Here is a 17,515-nt window from a genome sequence, read left to right on the forward strand (position 1 = left end):
CCCAAACCAATTAACTGAGTGGCTTGAGGGCCTGAGAAACTCAGACATGAAGTTGTTCCAGGTTTCTCTCACAGTATCCTCCAATCTATCCAGTATGTTCACCTTTTTTATTGCCACCTAGCTAGAGTCTATTCATTCCCGGGAGCTTGGTTCCAGTCATCTCTGTCATGAAATCTGTTTCCTTGACTCTCACAGGCCATGCTTATGTTCCCTTCTAACAGATTTCTTTGGTTTTCAGGGAGTCTATCAATTTAGTTTTTCATGTATACTGGCTATGCTGGTACACTACACATTCTTTGAAGGCAATATCTTGATCTATGCCTTTATTCCCTTCTGACAAGATACCTAGTATTATTGTTTGGCACATGGGAAACATTTATTTTTTGTTAATGGTCTAAAAGATCAGTACCAAAAACCATCATGAAAATTTAATTATCTAAAAATTTAATATTGTACTCCTGAATAATTCTACTGTATTAAAGACCTTTAAGAAAAGCTAATTCAAAAGACAAAAATAGAGAAAAAATTATAGCACATGATTTTCATTATAGCACAAACTATTTTCATTTATATATATATATATATATATAAATGAAATTATATTTTCTATAATTCAACAAAACTGGTAAGCCCAATAGAAAAATGAAACTTATATATGATTAGGTAGTTCAAAACGGCTGGCTAGAGGTGTGCCTTGGTTGTTCAGCCATCTGCCTGTCTGGCCTTTGGGCCTGGGGAGGGCCAGCCCCTGGGAGGCGGACTATGTCTCCTGACCATGCAAGGATCCTTATCACACAGGAAGAACATTTTACTGACATTTAGGCCTTTTATATTTATCTCAAAACAAAGTTCTAAAGTCAGGACATGGCAGATTCGACACAGAAAGAAGCCCTAGGGATGCCATTTATCCTGCTGACTTCTCCAGGAAGAAAACAGCAACTTACGTGGGTCTTCTGCTGCAATTTGCTTAATTACCAAGAAACTATTTTGCAAACTGAAGGCTGATGTTTAATTTCAAACAGTGGGTTAGGTCCATTAATTTGTGAATTCTTTGCCTTTTGCTCCAAATAAAATGACTAAATAAATGGCAAGTTTAGATGAAAAAAGAAAATATATATGTATGTATATATAAGTGGCTAATAAGTGTATGAAAAAAACCACAATCTCATTCAAACTGAAAAAAAAAATTAAACAGTGGAACATTGTTCTTGTATTGATTGTATTGGCAAAATATTAAAAAATCTGATATACTCACTGTTGATGAATGCATGTATAAATGGGCAACCACATCTAGTTTGAAGAAATATAAATCAGTCTACTCATTTTCAGGAAATTTGATAATGTCTATATTTTATATCCAAATACCTCTGATCTAGCAGTTCTGCTAGGAACTTATACCATATAAGTATACATTACTATATTATGTAAGTATGCACAGAGAATGTATAAGGTTGGTTACTATAGCATTGTTTTTAATAGTAAAAACTCAGAATCAACTTAAATGTCCACTAATGGAGTAAATAGGACAATGTAATACTACACAGCCTTAAAAATGTTAAGTGAAAGGAAGTTCTTAGCCATGTAAGGTAGGGCATGCCTGTAATCCCAGCAATTTGGGAGCCTGAGGCAGCAGAATTGCAAGTTCTAGGCCTACCTGGGCAACTCAGTGAGACTCTGTCTCAAAATAAAAAATAAAAAGGGCTGAGGATATAGCTCAGTGGTAGAGCCCTCTGGGTTTAATTCTCAGTATCACACACACACAAAAATATCCTCAATATATAATATGATACATTCATGTATATAAAAGGATATGTGAAAAAACCATGTTGCAATTCTTAACACACACACACACACACACACACACACACACACACACACACACACACAGTATTATGCATCTGTATATGTGAAAAGATATGTGTGCTTGTACTATAAAGTTCTGGAAGGATATGTAAGAAACTATTTAATGAAAGTTTGCCGTGGCATATGCATGTAATCCTAGTGACTCAGGAGGCCAAGGAAAGAGGATTACAAGTTCAAGGCCAGTCAGCTACTTAGTAAGGCCCTAAAAGCAACTTGGCAAGACTATGTCTCAAAATAAAAAATAAAAAAGGGCTGGGGATATAGCTCAGTGGTAAAGCACTTCTGGGTTCAATTCATATTACCAAAAAAAAAAAAAAAAAAAGATAGAAAGACTTAACTTGGGCAAGTGAGACCAGGATGAGCTCATAATGCTCATAATACTTGTTGTTTTGACCATGTGCTTTATCTTAAAGAATATTATACAAGTGGTGATATACCATTTGCCTAGTATATGGGAGTGAGGCATGGAAAGAGAGCTCTTTAGATTACCTGCACGGCTCCGTCTTGTCCGACGACCCCGGCGAAGGCTAGAGCACCGAGGGGCAACAGGCCAATATCTTCGGGATGGTTGTTCCTCTGAAACAGACAACATAAGGACAGGGATCAACTTTAATTTGGCCTGTCTCTTGGGGGAATGAGTAGGGCATGATCTGTACTGACCTCTGAGACATGGAGCACTATCCCAGAGTTCTGGCACTGGTTGCTAAGATGATAATGTCCTGAGTAACCACAGAGTGATTCCCACATACTCCTACCTTTCTAGGATTTTTCTCTCCTCCCACTTCCTGGACCTACCAGTTCTGCTGTCTCCTCTTACCTGAGACCTGGTTGCTTGTTACCACTTTATATCTCCACTGGGCTTCAGAGAGGACCTTGGAAAACTGGTGCAGGCGGCTCTGCAGTCCATCTCTGCTTCCTGAGTGGCTCTGGTCTTCTAGCAGCTGGGCCTTTTCAGGGGGGCTGTGGCTGCTGATCTCATCTAGCTGCTCCTGCAGAAGCCTGAGGAAGGCCCCTATTGCAAACTCATCAGCCAGGAATCCACTGACACCACTAGTAAAGTGCTTCAGATCCAAAAAGCTGTGCCCACGAGGCCCTGGGGAATGGTCTTTTGACTCTGCCTTCAGACAACTTGGCATTATAGGAGCAAGAATCCTGGGGGCTGCCATTGGACCCTGTTCTGATTTCCTCTCAGGCTGTGCTATGTGCTGAGGGCTCTCTGATGGAGACCTCAAGCTCACGGGACCTTTTCCTTCAATGTCATCATCCTCAGCATAGTCTTCAGGCAGGTGAGGCTCTGGGCGAAGGTCAGCAGAGGTGATAAGGAGCAGTGAGAAGATGTTTTCCAGAAGTTCCAGACATAAAGAATCAGGGATACTGCACAGATACTGTTGACACCTGGATAGGTATTTTGTGAAGAGATGTGAAGCACCTAAAAGTTATTAAGAAAAATAAGACAGGAAAGGACATTAGGATGGTATTTCTCACACTGCAGATTGTGACCCAGGAAACTGACTTAAGGGCTGCATTAAAAAAAACGATATAGAACAAAAAAATCACAAGTGTGCTCCATTTGACTGTATTGTTTCTGAAAACTGAAGTTTCAGCTTTATGTATCAGATATATACACATACCACATACATATGTAACACATAAATGATATGCCTAGGTAACACTGGAGTGTGACATGAAATGCCATTTTTAACATGGATTATATTCTTTTTTTTTAAAGCATTTGGAAAACACTGTATGAGGTGATATGATTAGATACCATTAAAATATAAGCAAGTGACTTGCTTTCTCCATGTCCCTTTGATTAAGAGGCTAATAAATGGATAAAATTATTCCTGAACACCATAAAATCAAAGTAACCTCAATCCTGGTGGAAAATGTAACCAAACAAAGCACTTAATGGGCTAAGCCTTACCAACATCTGTCAGAGATGGGAGGAAGTGCCATACCTGGGGAGGAGAGAGAGTCATTTGCTGTCTCTGCAGCCAGGCCCACGTCCTCAGAGGAGCCGTTTTTGCAGTCCCGGCACTGGGAGTGCTGGTGTGAGTTCACACAGAGGGCATAGATAGCATACTTCATGGCACAGAAACCCTGATAAAGGGTCACGTTCTGAGCCTGGCTCTGATGCTCAGGGACTGGGGCATCAGCAGAGTCTGAGTTAGAGAAACAGGCAGAAGTTTAAAGTTTATTCCACGAAGGCCATACTTACAGGTTCTAACCCTGTCTCATTTTGTGAGTTTGCTCTGGATCCTTTCCAGGCCTTTCCTCTGGTCAACACTAACTTTCAGTTCCCTCTCCTTTCTTTTCTCCATCAATCTTCCTTCTACATATCTCACAACCTCTACATGGCACTGCTGTCCAGGGTCAGGACTTACACCTTTAAATCCCAAAGGATTTAAAAAAAATTTTTTTTATAACTTTTTTTTTTTCAGTTGTAGATGGTCACAATGCCTTTATTTTTTATGTATTTATTTTTATGTGGTGCGGAGGTATGAACCCAGTGCCTCACGTGTGCTAGACAACTGCTGTACCACTGAGCCACAACCCCAGCCCCTAGTCTCAGTAATTTTATTGCCCCTCTTTTGTCTTTCAAGTTCGAGTTCCAAACATATCCAAGTGGGTCACCAGGAATCAGACTTAAAATATTCTTTGAAAGGTTTTTGTAATTGCATATAAAAGCCATACTTCTAATTCCTTTAAGAAATCTGGTAAAAAAAAAAAAAGTTGCCTATTTTTCCAGGAAAAAATTGGAATGTGGTTAACACTGGTTTTATAAACAATGATAGGTCCTTTTGAAAATTAAATCAAAACAACATCCAGGCTGCCATATGATAGATGGTTTCAAAGCCAAGTGTCCCTGGCCTTTGTGATAGGTTTTAACTATATCTGGTACAATTTTTGACAGCAAGAAGAAAAAGGTTGTTAATAAGAAATCAGGGTCTTGAATTTTAAGCAAAGATCAAAGATTGAAAAGGGCCTTTGTTACTGTTTCAGGCAAGTCTTTTGTCCAAACCTCTTGATCTGTAAATAGAGTATAGAGAGAATATGGAGGGAATAAGGGCACAAAATGTGCTGTGAGACAGCCTGTGAAGCATGAAACCACTCACCAATAATGTCCATTAATACTGACAATGACAATCCATGAATGCAGATGGCAGGTCCTAAATCTACTTCATTGGAAGGAGAGTATGCTAGTGTTTTCTGGATGATTCCACAGGACAAAGGATGTGGAACCGTGCTCATGGGATTCCCTACACCTCACTAAAAAAAGAAGAGGAAGGCTTTATGTCCCATACATAGTCCTAATTTAGAGGACATTGGCTGGATTGCCCTCTTTTTTTTTTTTTTAACGCTCTATTTAGTTTTTTAAAAAATATATTTATTTATTTTTTAAATGTGGTACTGAGAATCGAACCCAGTGCCTCACACATGTGAGGCAAGCACTCTACCACTGAGCTATAGTCCTAGCCCTGGACAGCCCTCTTGACAGATACCTGGCCATCACAATAAATCTCATACTTGAGGAAACACTTTTATGACCATCCTAAGAGGGAATGCTGGCCAAACTGTTCCATCACCAACTCACCTCGTTCTTGCTGGGAGTCCTTGGCTGGCACCTTCTGTAAGAGCTTGAGAACCTCTTCCTCTCTGAGGGCTGGGAGATTTGTAAGGTGATGGAGAGTGTAGAGCACTGAATGGCTGTCTCCACCATGTAAATGACATAGAAGATCTCTCTTTGGTATGGTGTTACTGAAAGAAAAAAGTTGGGAGGAAGTTATTGCCCTGCAGAAAGAATAGTCTCTAGTCCCTCTTGTTTTTCCTCTCTGGCCTATTAAGACCAGAGGTTTTACCTCCTCAAGGTCTGGGTTGGAACACAGGTTTATTTGCCTTCAGGAAAGCACATCCATAAAGTCAGCTTTATTTGTCCATAAAGGGCCTTTCTGGTCAGAGGGGCCAAAAAAAAAAAAAAAGCCTGTGCAGATTAAATTTCCTAATCTCTACCCTCTCCTCAGCTTCACACTAACATAAGCTTCTGTGGCTTTACTTTGAAGAACGGTCCCTTGCTACTTCCCTTTCTGCCTGCACTATTTCAGGAAGTGTTGGTGAGATGGGTGAAGAACGAGACAGGAACCCAGACCTATGTTTAGTTATAGGGAAATGCACGGCTTCACATATAGTTCAATGAGTATTTGTTGAATAGAAGTGTGACTCGGGATAACATATGAATAAGGACACAAATGACATTTACTTTCTGTATAACTCTGGGCAAGTTATTTAACACCTCGGCCTCAGTTGTCCCACCTTTAAAAAGAATTATCTATCTCACAGAATTATGGTAAGGATTAATCATCCAGGTAAAGGGCTGAGAGCAATGCTGGGCATGCAGTAAGTGCTTAGGAAATGTGAACCATTATCATCCTGAAATTATGCTCTAGTTATGACTTGACAATCATGGAGAAGATAATAAATACTCATGTTTATTTCCTGGTGTAATAGCTAGAGTAAATATCTGTAGCTGGTCAAATCCTCAACTCAAAACATTTATGTAGAAGATGTTGAAAATGTTGAAATGGCCACACTCATAGATCACAGGATCAAGTGTGTCCAATGGTGGGAAGGGGCCTGGGTGCACAGTGCTATACCTGCTCTGTTGTACACACCACTCCAGGACCTCCAGGTGAGCCCACAATCCATCACAGGCATCCCTGAGGAGCTCATCACAGTCTTGGTCCTATTGATAGGGAAGAAGAGACGCTGGCTCAGGTACCTGGCATTCATAGATTGTGATTGACACTAGAACCCTACATTCTGCCTAGGCCCAAAGTCCTATGGCACTCACTTCCAGGGCAACCTGGGATGTGGAATGAGAGTTACCTGAGTCCTGTAGAGTGTCTGCAGCAGCCTCTTAGCTGACTCAAGGCTCTGGCAGTGTGTCCAGCCCAGGAGCACGAGCAGGTGACCAAGAGGCCTGAATTCCCTATCGAGCAGGCAACCGAGGCTTGGGAAATCTTCCTCTTTCAGCAGAGTTAGTGCTGTTACCTGTAAGTCAAACATGGCTTCTATAGGCCACTATGTGGACTGGAAAGAATGAGTTGCTCACTGGGGAAAGCAGCTTATTGTACAGTGGAGAGATTTCTGATAATGACAGAAGTGGCCAATTAGGTGAAATAAATATTCACTAAAATATGTCCCTGATTTCTGTTGTAGACCCAGCTCCTAGGACAGGAGCTTGGTACACAGATTGAGATTCATAAATATCTATTGAATTAAATGAAGTTCAGTTACAATCTGGAGGGAGGTTAGAGTAATTATTTCCCTATCAGCTATGCCATGTACTACTGCCAGGACCATTTCTATCTCACACTCTCCAGAAAGCTGACATGGTCCTTTGCTGACAAAGGACCAAAATAAAGTAACGAAAACTATAATTATGAATGCTACTGATTCTCAGAGCCTCCTCTCCCCTGGGACTGTGGGATGAACAGAACCAAATGACTTGCTACTAATTAGATTGCTTGTGTTGCACAAATGAGTGGGGGAGAAATAAGGAATGGAAAAGTCCAGAAGAGTTTTAGATCCTTCTGTTATGAAGAATAATTTAGACTGACTTACCAGGATCTGCTCCAGGAAATGCTTGCTATTGCTTAGGCAGTAGAAAAAGGCCACTTTCCAAGCCTGGGTGGGATCGGGCATAGAGAACACGGCCAGCATTGCCCGCTCGGGATCTGGATGATCTGGTGAGACTGAAAATCAAACCAGACAAGGTTACTGGGAACCAAAAGCTCTTTTTTTTCCTAAGCCAGAGCCCATTTGAAAAACCAACTGATGTGAGAGCTAGTTCTTTTAAAAATGTAAACCAGGTTTTTTACACTTTATCTTAAAGATAAGCTTTACTTATTTTAGTAGCTTCTGCAAAACTTTCCTGCTATTGCTAATACTCCCTCCCCACATCACCTCTGTACCAACACTAGAAAATCTGTGCTTTCACACACACACACACACACACACACACACACACACGAACACCTTATCTATTCTTTCTTTGCCTCTCCTGTTAGATGTCTTGAACAATAAGCAAGGCACTAGTCTAGGGAAACTTCAGAGAGGCTGGACATATCAACATTACCAAAACACAACGAAAAGCAACAAAGGAACATACCTTTTCCAGAGGTTGTAGCTCTTGATGACTTTTCTATGACCTTCTCTGCATAGGTCTGGCTGTAGAGGGACAGCAGGCCCTGTCGAGATTTGTGTAGCAGGCAGCCCAGCAGCCGCTCCTCTCGCAGGGGACTCCCCTCAGTCCAGTAGGCCTCTAGCAGTTCCTCACACAGGACACGCAACTCAAGCCCTGGTGGCTCTATAGGGCAACGCAGAGTCTGCAGGGCCATATAGATGGCATCAACTACTTCAGGGGACCCAGAGTCATGGCCCTGAAGAGACTGCAGTGCTTTTCGAATGAGGTCCACCAGGTCCTTCTGCCGAAGTGGGTGATAGAGGCTGGTGCTATCATCATTGCCCAGCAGGAGCTCCAACAGGGCCTGTGCTGGCTGGGGAGCCCGTCTCAGAAGATCCCAGAGCACAGAGACAGCTTCAGAGCTGAGTCGAGGGCTCGAGTTCTCGACTCTCAGACTTCTGTCAGACACAGGGCCTATTGCATCTTGTGCTAAGGTCTCATACAGCTCCTAAATAGAGGATGAAGAGAGGGATGGGCGGGGTCATGTCTAAAATATTATCATTTATATGTCTTGATGGTTTAGTAGCAGTAGCAAATACTTGTGTAGGAATTACTTTGTGCCAGACTCTGTTCTAGGCCCTTTACACACAAGAACAAAATTAATCCTTACAATAATCTGAAGAGGAAAACACTACTATTACCCCCATTTTATAAATAAAGAGATTGAGGCTAAGAGAGATTAACTCAATTCCCCAAGGCTTCCATGCTCAAGCTAGCCCCACCCCACTGCTTCCAAAGTGCGTACTGGTAACTTAAATTGGGGACTGCAAATTCATAGAACAGGTAGGTAAGATATTATGCCCATCTAAAGGCATTTAAATTTACTTTGTATAGTCCAGTCTTCCTTTTACAAAACCTTTCTTCTATAGTTTGAAGGTATTCTTTGAAAGCTCATGTATTGGAAAATTTACCCCATTAGGCTTAGATAATATTAGTGGTTTTATAAGAGGGAGAGAGACTGAGCTAGCACAATAATTCTGTCTCGCCTTGTGATGCCTTCTACCATTTTGTGATGCAGCAGGAAAGATTTCAAGATATGCTGAGCAGATGCCAGTGCCATGCTCTTCTTCCCAGTACACAGAACCACAAACTAAACAAACCTCTATTTTTTACAAATTATCCAGTCTGTGTATTCAGTTACAGAAGTAGAAAAGAGACTAAGACACTTTTAAAATATTTTCAATCCACACAATTTCAATGTAATTAAAAATTAGTAACATATGGAGACTAAATTGTCTCATGGTTATTAGTCTTTCCTCCCCAACCAGACCATTAGCCCTAAAAGCAAGACTCTGGTTAGCCTGTTTGTAGAGTAAGGTGGAGGGAGAAAAGGAGGATACGAAGTAGGTTATTTCTCACACTTCAGGCACGTGCCTATAAATGGTGTTTTTGCAATGTCTCTTCATTAAGTGAGACGATGAGTGAAAGTCCCCACTTTAAGAGTACTTGTTTAACATGTGCAAAGCCCTGGGGTTGATCCCCAATACCAGAAAAAGAAAAGAAAGAAAAAAAATAAGTAAAGAGCTTCAGAACATATATCAAACATGTATGTGGTAATTCATACATACTACATAGTTAATACTTAGAATACTGAATTCCCAGAAGGTTGTTGTGAGGAATTATTGTAACACATTCAGTGTACCTGCTATAGAAGATATTTACCAAATATTAGTTCCTCTCTCTTCATATTTGTTATCATCTACTGGTCAAAATTTCAAATATCTTAGCTTAAATCCATGTTATTTATTCCTTCTATGTGAAATGAAAAAAAAAAAAAATCGATCCCAAACTATAGTTAGTACCTCTGGAGAATCTACCTCAAAGGATTTTAATATTAGAAAAGTTTGCCTTCTTAACCTCCCCTCACAGGGGCTTCTACCTTGTCTTCCCTGAGAATAAGGTGCAGCTAACATCTTGGAGACATTTTCTCTGATGGGTCTCTGAAAGTTGGGCTTGTTTAGAGACAGCACAGATGGCCTTAGGTTCTTTCTCACCTTGAGGATGTCCTCTGGAATGTCACCTTGGAGGTCTTCAGACAAAAAAAGAAACTCAAGCTTTCTCCGGATGATGGCAGGGAGTAACTTCTAGAAGGAAGTATAGAGATTAGGCATATGCTTTTTTAAACAAATATTAAAATAAGAAATTCTGAAACAAATTTTTAATAATATTTTAATTTTAAACAAATATTAAGGGCTGGAGTTGTAGCTCAGTGGTAAAGTGCTTGCCTTGTATGCATGAGGCACTGGGTTCAATCCTCAGCACCACATAAAAATAAATAAAATAAAGATACTGTGTCCATCTACAACTAAAAAAAAAAAAAAACCCAAAACTCAAATATTTAAATAAGAAATATTAAAGTTATTTCTCTCCAGTTAGTTTCATTTCTGCTACTTCTCTAAGATAAAGTATTTTTAACCACTAAATTGAATATGTTTTCAGATAACTTTCTTATAAACCAAGACAGTTAAACTTGGACAAATTCCTCTCTTAAAAACTAATAATAAAGCCTATACTGATTGGCTTTAAATTCCAAGGTTTGTTCCTTTCGTATGACTTTCTTTTCTTTTTTCTTTTTTTAAATCACTTGAGCTCTTTTCCCAATAATCTTCCTTGCTATGTCCAAAACACCCGGTCATGGGTAAGTTTGGGTGGGTATGGCCCACATAATCTTCTTTTAGTCCAAATCCCTGTTTCTGGTATTTATTATACTCAATATTAGGTGGAGAAGAAAAGTAAGGGGGAAGGGATCTAATGTTTATTCATAATTATTATTATGGTTTTTTGTACATCATATTTTTAAAAATTTCATTTAATTTTCAAACCAAACAAACTTGTTGCAAATAGTTATGTATTTTTACAGATAATCTTTATAGAGATGAAATAGTTGGGAGTATTTTCAAATTATTCCAAACATGAAAAGGAAAAAGTGAATCATAAATAAATAAATATACATGCATTATATGTATACATATACACGTTTGTTATATATATATAAATTTATACATTTATATCATCTCTCTCTATATATATAATACACACACACACACATACACACACACACACACACACACACATTTTTTCTTTTGTGGTGCCATGGATTGAACCCACAGCTTCCTGAATGTTGGGTTAGTACTCTACCACTGAGCCACATTCCCCAGCCCAAAAGATAACTTTTGTTTTTGTTTCTTTGAGACAGGGTCTCACTATGTGGCCTTGAATTCCTGAGTTCAAGGGATCCTCCTGCCTCAACCTCCCAAGAGCCTGGGACTACAGGTATGTGCGATCATGCCGGCTGATCCCAATGGTTGTTAATGAGACCATGCCATCAGCAATGTCCAATGTATGAATAGAGAGGAAGCCTATGACCCTTTCTATATTTGCTTGTTTCACAATAATTTCCCAACACCTGCTCCTGAAAACTCAAAATAGAGTCTTTTGTTTTTCTAGAAACAAAAATAAGAGCCTGGGACTAATTCTACAAACAATGAATTAGAGACATTCATAAATCAGGACTCCGATTAAAGCTTCCCAAAGATGAGTTTTACTGGAAGGCAGGAAGCACCTGTTGGAGTGAGTGTGTCTGTGTGTGTGTGTGTGTGTGTGTGTGTGTGTGTATGAGAAGTGGTTAGAACACAAGAGCACACTTCCTCCTTTCATGTGCCATTTATCACATCAAAGGCTAGCATGATCTAATGTGTTTGTAGTCCAAAATCTTATTACTTCTTAACATACTCTTTCCTAACATGAACCAATTCCATATAAATGCTTGTATAATGCTCAACATTGGAAGATCATGCTGAGAAGCTGAATAGTGCTTCTTTTGAGAAGTGGAAAAAACAGATAAGATATCTAAGACAACAAGTCCTTAGTACTCTGGTTAACTTTTTAAGTCTTTTTTTAGAATTCTAAAGAATGATTAGCTTATATTTATTTTATTGGTGAATTTACTTTAAGCATATGCAGGACCATAAATGACTAATATTTCTAAAACAGCCAAGAAGTTGCTCACTGTTTCTAAGCACAGATTTCCTTACTATAAAAGCAAGGTATGCTCAATGTTGGTGAAAATTAGAGTATACAAATATGAAAACTAAAAAACTATATATGTTATAAATATATAAAAAACATCTAATCTTCCTAATGGAGGAGAACGACTATTAATGTTGTGGTCTAAGAGCACTCAGGTCATTTTCTATGCATGTATTTAAGCATGCATAGCATACATACTTTTTTCTAAACTGCTTTTATTCACTTGGAGAATATAAACATTCATGTCACTGAAAATCGTATTCCATGTAATTTTCAATAGTGGTATAGAATTTTACATATAAATATACTTCATTTATTAACCAGTCCTGTACTATGGAAAGGGGAGTGGTTTCTAGTTTTCCTGTATTAGAAGCTGTATAGCAGTGAACATCTGCACAGTTAAATCTTTGTACATATCTAGATACACGTAGAGATAACTCCCTGCATGATGAAGAGATAGAAGACAAAGGTAAATGAAGAAAAGGAAAAACAATCATTGCTTCGTTTAATAATTGCAAAGGAAGCTTTTTGACAGATGGTGGGATCATTGAAAAGAACAGATAGACAGCACATTCTTAGAAGATAAGGCACTTTCAGGAAAACAACTGCCTTGTTGAACTACTCTAAGAATGCATTTGAAATATTGGGCCTTATATAAAGTTTAAAAATTCTGAGCAACAAAAACATTCTCATAACTATTTAAATAAGCAAGTCATCAGAGCTTTAAAGACCAAATGATCTGTGCTGTTGGAAGAAACAAGAACCACTCTTGGTCTGCACCTGAAGCCAGGGAAGTGAACAAAAATATTCTCACAAACATGTAAATTAAATGAGTTACCAGAGCTATATAGACTAAATGATCTGTGATGTTAAAAACAAAACAAAACAAACAAACCCAAGGAGCCAGAGAATTGAAGTCCACTGCCTGATATAGCTGAGCAACTATCTAGAAAATAAGTGATCAATCAGGCATCAAGTAAGCAAACAGCTTCCACTGAGAGGAAGGTTCATTTGGTTTGACAAATTTCATGTCTGTACTAGAGATCTTTCATCAGTCATAAGATTTCTTTTCTTTAAGATATTACTGCAGTTATGATATTTCTACTTTATTTCTTTATTGCATATGTAATTTTTATTTTTTAATTAATTTTTTATTTTATATGACAGCAGAATGCATTACAATTCTTATTACACATACAGAGCACAATTTTTCATATCTCTGGTTGTATACAAAGTATATTCACACCAATTCATGTCTTCGTACATGTAGTTTGGATAATAATGTCCATCACATTCTACCATCATTTCTAACCCCATGCACCCTCCCTTTCCCTCCTACCCCTCTGCTCTATCTAGAATTCATCTCATAGTGGGATAGGGAGAGGGAGCATGGGAGGATATTTCTACTTTAGTTCAAGTTTTTTTCTTTTAATTCTAACTCTTAATTATCCTGTATCATCATTTTTCAGTCTTTTCTCTCTCTTCTCCCCTCCTGCTACCTTTCTGTCTTTTCTCTTTAGTAGGCAGTTTGCCAACACCTGGGTAAGCGATACATTTAGATAAGCAATTTGTTACTTTCTGACAGCTATGTGAAGGATAAATGTCCCATTAAAGACAAAATTAATCCTCATGACTGAGGGAGTAAAAATAAGAAAAATTAGGCTAACTGATAGACATTTCAAAAACAGAAGTTCTCACTTTTAACTCCATGTAGGCCAAAAAATAATGTTGAAGTATGAAAAGCAAAGGATTAGGAGTCAGATCTTGGTTTCAGCTCCAGTTCTGTCAATAAACTATATGGTATGTCAGAGGTTCCTCACTTAAGTCAACCAATCCCTTCTTTTTTCTTTTTTTCCTTTCCTGTCCTTTCTTTTTGAGATGGGGTCTTGCTGCCACGCCCTTTAGTTCCTAGACTCAAGCAATCATTCTACCTCAGCCTCTTTAGTGGCTGGGACTACTTATATGTACCACCTTGCCTGCCTCCTCACTTAAATCTTAAATTTTCTGGTTCAATATGAAATTGATTCACAGAAATTCCTTCAATGGATCTCTATCTCTAATAATAAGCTCTTCTAAAAGAGATTTTGGAAGATTTCCTTAAAAAAAAAAAAAAAGAAAGCACTATCTTATCAGTTTTCTTTCACTATTAATTTGCTTTATTTTTATATTTAGTTAAATTTTAAATCAATTCTTATGCATTATTAAATTACTAACAGGGCTTACATCCATAAGATTTCACTGTTTTAGACTAGTGAAAAGATTTTTAGAATAAAAACCAATTTTCAGCTCAGCCCATTCTCTAATACTTGAATGCTGAATAGATCCAAATGTATGGGCTCATATTTTATTTGCTATCTTGACACTTTAACTGAGTTTCGCCAAGTTCTCTTTAAGCACAAGACTCATAGTGGTATTTAACAAAATGGCATCATCATTGGCTTTTATATGCCAACGTATGTTAGTGAATTAATGAAGGAATTTAGGTAAGGAGACAGCAATAACAGTTTAAACAACTCTCACTGATAATACTGAGAGAGATTATGACCACTTTTGTAATAAAGGAAGTAACAAATAGACGGAAAATCCCATAACTACTTCTAAGTTCTTCTCAGTGAATGCCTTAGGAGAAAATTTAAATGTAAATTTTCTTACCTTTTCCTGGGCCAACCATTTTTCTAGTACTAGTAGCCAGGGCCAGGCTAATCTTTGAGGGCTGATGTCCTGCTCACATCTGAACAAAGTGAAAAGAAAAATTTTGTAAAACAGAGTTTCTACTGACCCTTTCTCTTTTGTAATCCAAGATTTAGTTTTTAGTAAATCAGAAAGTCCATTTAAGCCTGAACAGGCAAGTCCTAATAAAATTTTTCAGTTATATATAGTAGCTCAATAAAACATAAACCCTAGAATAGAGCTGGCAGCTTCCTTGAAAGTCACTAACCAACCTCTACCTCTTTACCCAATCTTTTTTATTTTTATTTTTTTATTTTTTGAGACAGGGTCTTGCTACATTACTCAGGCTAGTGTCCAATTCCTGGGCTGGGCCCAGGAGAGTCTCCCGAGTGTCTGGGATGATAGGCATTCTTCACTATGGCCAACTTAATCTTATTTATTTATTTATTTGGTACTGGGGATTGAACCCAGGGGTGCTTTACCACTGAGCTACAACCCCATCCCTTTTTATTTTTAATTTTGAGACAGGGTCTTGCTATGTTGCTTAGGGCCTCACTAGGTTGTTTAGGAAATTGCTAAATTACTGAGGCTGGCCTCCAATTTGTGATCTGCCTATTTCAGCCTCCTGAGTTGCTGGGATTATAGATGTGTGACACTGTGCCCAGTGAGTTAGTCTTACTTTTAAATATAATATTACAGAGAAAATTGCAACAGCTGTTTCTATCTAAAGTATATTCTTAAACATAAACAATTAATCAAATATAAAAGAAAAAAGGAAGTTCATAAAAATTTATTTTTAATTATATGCAAAAGAGTTATAGGAATTCATAAGCCTTTCTTTGAAATTAGTAATGCAGACAATAACCAACTAGAACCTAAACAAATAAAGGAAGAAAAGGATTATTTGTTTCTCCACTCTTTATGTGCTAATACAATACTTCAATACTGTAAATAATGGTTAAAGTAAGGACAAGCCAACGAAAGACAAAAACAATACATTTCATTCCTATACCACTAGTAATAGCACCATCAGGCAGAACTTCATTAAAAATCTACGATGGAGAAATGTGGTTACCAGGAGACAAGGAAGAGTTACAGTGCAAATAAAAAGAGGTGAGGAAATTCTTTTGCAGTGATGCAATAGTTCTGTATCTTTATTACTATGGGATAATATGGATAATATTGCATAGAATTACCAATAACAAATGAATGCAGACTTAAAAAATGGTGAAAACCAAATCAGGTTTTAGTGAACAGTAATATACCAGTGTCAATTTCCAGGTTTTGATATTGTACTACAGTTATATGAGATGGCACAATTAGTGGAAACTGGGAAAAACTACACCAAAATCTAGACTAGAGCAGGATCTACTTTTTGGAGGTAAAGAAAATACTTTTTAATGCATATATGCCAAGAAATGGTGGTTTAAGGCACAATTTGGTGGCCAGGCTTAAATCCAGTTCTAGATCATAACCCCAAACCAATGGACTATATTGGTAAAAGTAATGGGCATATATTAGGAAAATTTCAGAGTATGTGAAATACACTGTGCTCTGCTAATTCTTAGAAGATAGTTGAATGGACCACATTAACCAAAGCCCACATATTAAACCATGTGTCTTCTATCCTGAAATTCCCCGTCAAAAAGGGAGATCCTTACCTCAGCAGATCTGGACACAGCACCAGTGCCCGAAGTATGTCTTCCACCCTCTTTGGGATATCCCCGTGCCCTTCGTGTAGCTGATGTACACATGCCTGTGCCAGCTCCCATTCTCCCCTCCGCAGGCACTCACAGAAAAACCCCAAAAGCTGTTTCAAGGTAGCAGTTTCTTCTTCTCCAAATGGATGATTCATTTTCCCAGCACAGAGTGCAGGGAGATAGACAGAGATGAATTACGCGGAACACATCCTCAATTTTCTCATTCGTGGAGCACCTCCTAGGAACAACGTACCACAGTGAGAAGAAACTCTATTTAAACCAGCAACTACTGGCCCGACTAGGAAAGGCGGGAATTACTCTCCTTATTAAGTTTAATTTGATGTTACCATCTCTTTTTAAGACCTACCACTTTCTCCAAAGTGTGGATACCATTAAAGATCCTATATTTGATAATATTAACCATCATATTAGCCCGGAGTCCGACCCATAACTTGACTTCCATATTCCCTCTTAAACACTGTGCCAGTCCGGCTCCAAATCCCCAGACGGTCGCCGCCGCAAGGATGAAAAATTCAGCAGGAATTCCCCTCGTTTGAGCCTTCAATTAAGCCAGAGGATTGAAGACTAGGAGACGAAAGCCTGAAGTGGAGGGCTAGCGGGGTAAGGGGCGTGAGGGAGGCAGGGACACTTACTACCCGGGTCTTGGAAAGCGCCCTGCTTTCTCCCTGGCGCCTTCTACTCACCTGCTCCCCGCGCCCAAAGCAAAAGAGCTTCCAGCGCAGCCATGTTTGGGACGAGTCAGGTGACAGATCCTCTGTGAACAGAGGCGGTGGGGGCGGTGACGACGGCTGACAGTGCATTCCTATTGGCTCAGTGGAGGGAGGACGTAAATTTAGTGCCATGTTTGAGTCACTTGATGCCATCTCACCAGTAGCGAAAGCTCGGAAAGAGTTAATTCAGCTAGCTTGGCTAGGGACCAGCCCCTCTCAATTAGGACAGCTCCTCCTCTCAACACTTTCAATTCTGCCTTCGGTGGAGCAGGTGGCAG

General features: G+C 38.9%; 1 protein-coding gene across 2 annotated transcripts in view; it reads right to left on the reverse strand.

Annotated features, from left to right (window-relative positions):
- Positions 1–17,282, reverse strand: part of ZFYVE26 (zinc finger FYVE-type containing 26) — a 59,512-nt gene extending 42,230 nt beyond the window's left edge. For both annotated transcript variants that reach the window (XR_014021897.1, XM_081293557.1), the window contains exons 1-12: positions 17,211–17,282; positions 16,468–16,744; positions 14,789–14,867; positions 10,102–10,191; positions 8,033–8,555; positions 7,486–7,616; positions 6,748–6,912; positions 6,516–6,604; positions 5,459–5,622; positions 3,822–4,025; positions 2,681–3,292; positions 2,353–2,439 (exon numbers count right to left, since the gene is read on the reverse strand). Coding sequence is in view for 1 of the 2 variants with exons in the window: in XM_081293557.1 (XP_081149683.1) it covers positions 2,353–2,439; positions 2,681–3,292; positions 3,822–4,025; positions 5,459–5,622; positions 6,516–6,604; positions 6,748–6,912; positions 7,486–7,616; positions 8,033–8,555; positions 10,102–10,191; positions 14,789–14,867; positions 16,468–16,661 (2,338 nt within the window). In the remaining variant the exon portion in view is untranslated. The remainder of the gene's footprint in view (positions 1–2,352; positions 2,440–2,680; positions 3,293–3,821; positions 4,026–5,458; positions 5,623–6,515; positions 6,605–6,747; positions 6,913–7,485; positions 7,617–8,032; positions 8,556–10,101; positions 10,192–14,788; positions 14,868–16,467; positions 16,745–17,210) is intronic.
- Positions 17,283–17,515: the final 233 nt, after the last annotated feature.

The sequence above is a fragment of the Spermophilus citellus genome (genome assembly GCF_964194105.1).
Source record: "Spermophilus citellus genome assembly, chromosome: 4".
Lineage (NCBI taxonomy): Eukaryota > Metazoa > Chordata > Mammalia > Rodentia > Sciuridae > Spermophilus > Spermophilus citellus.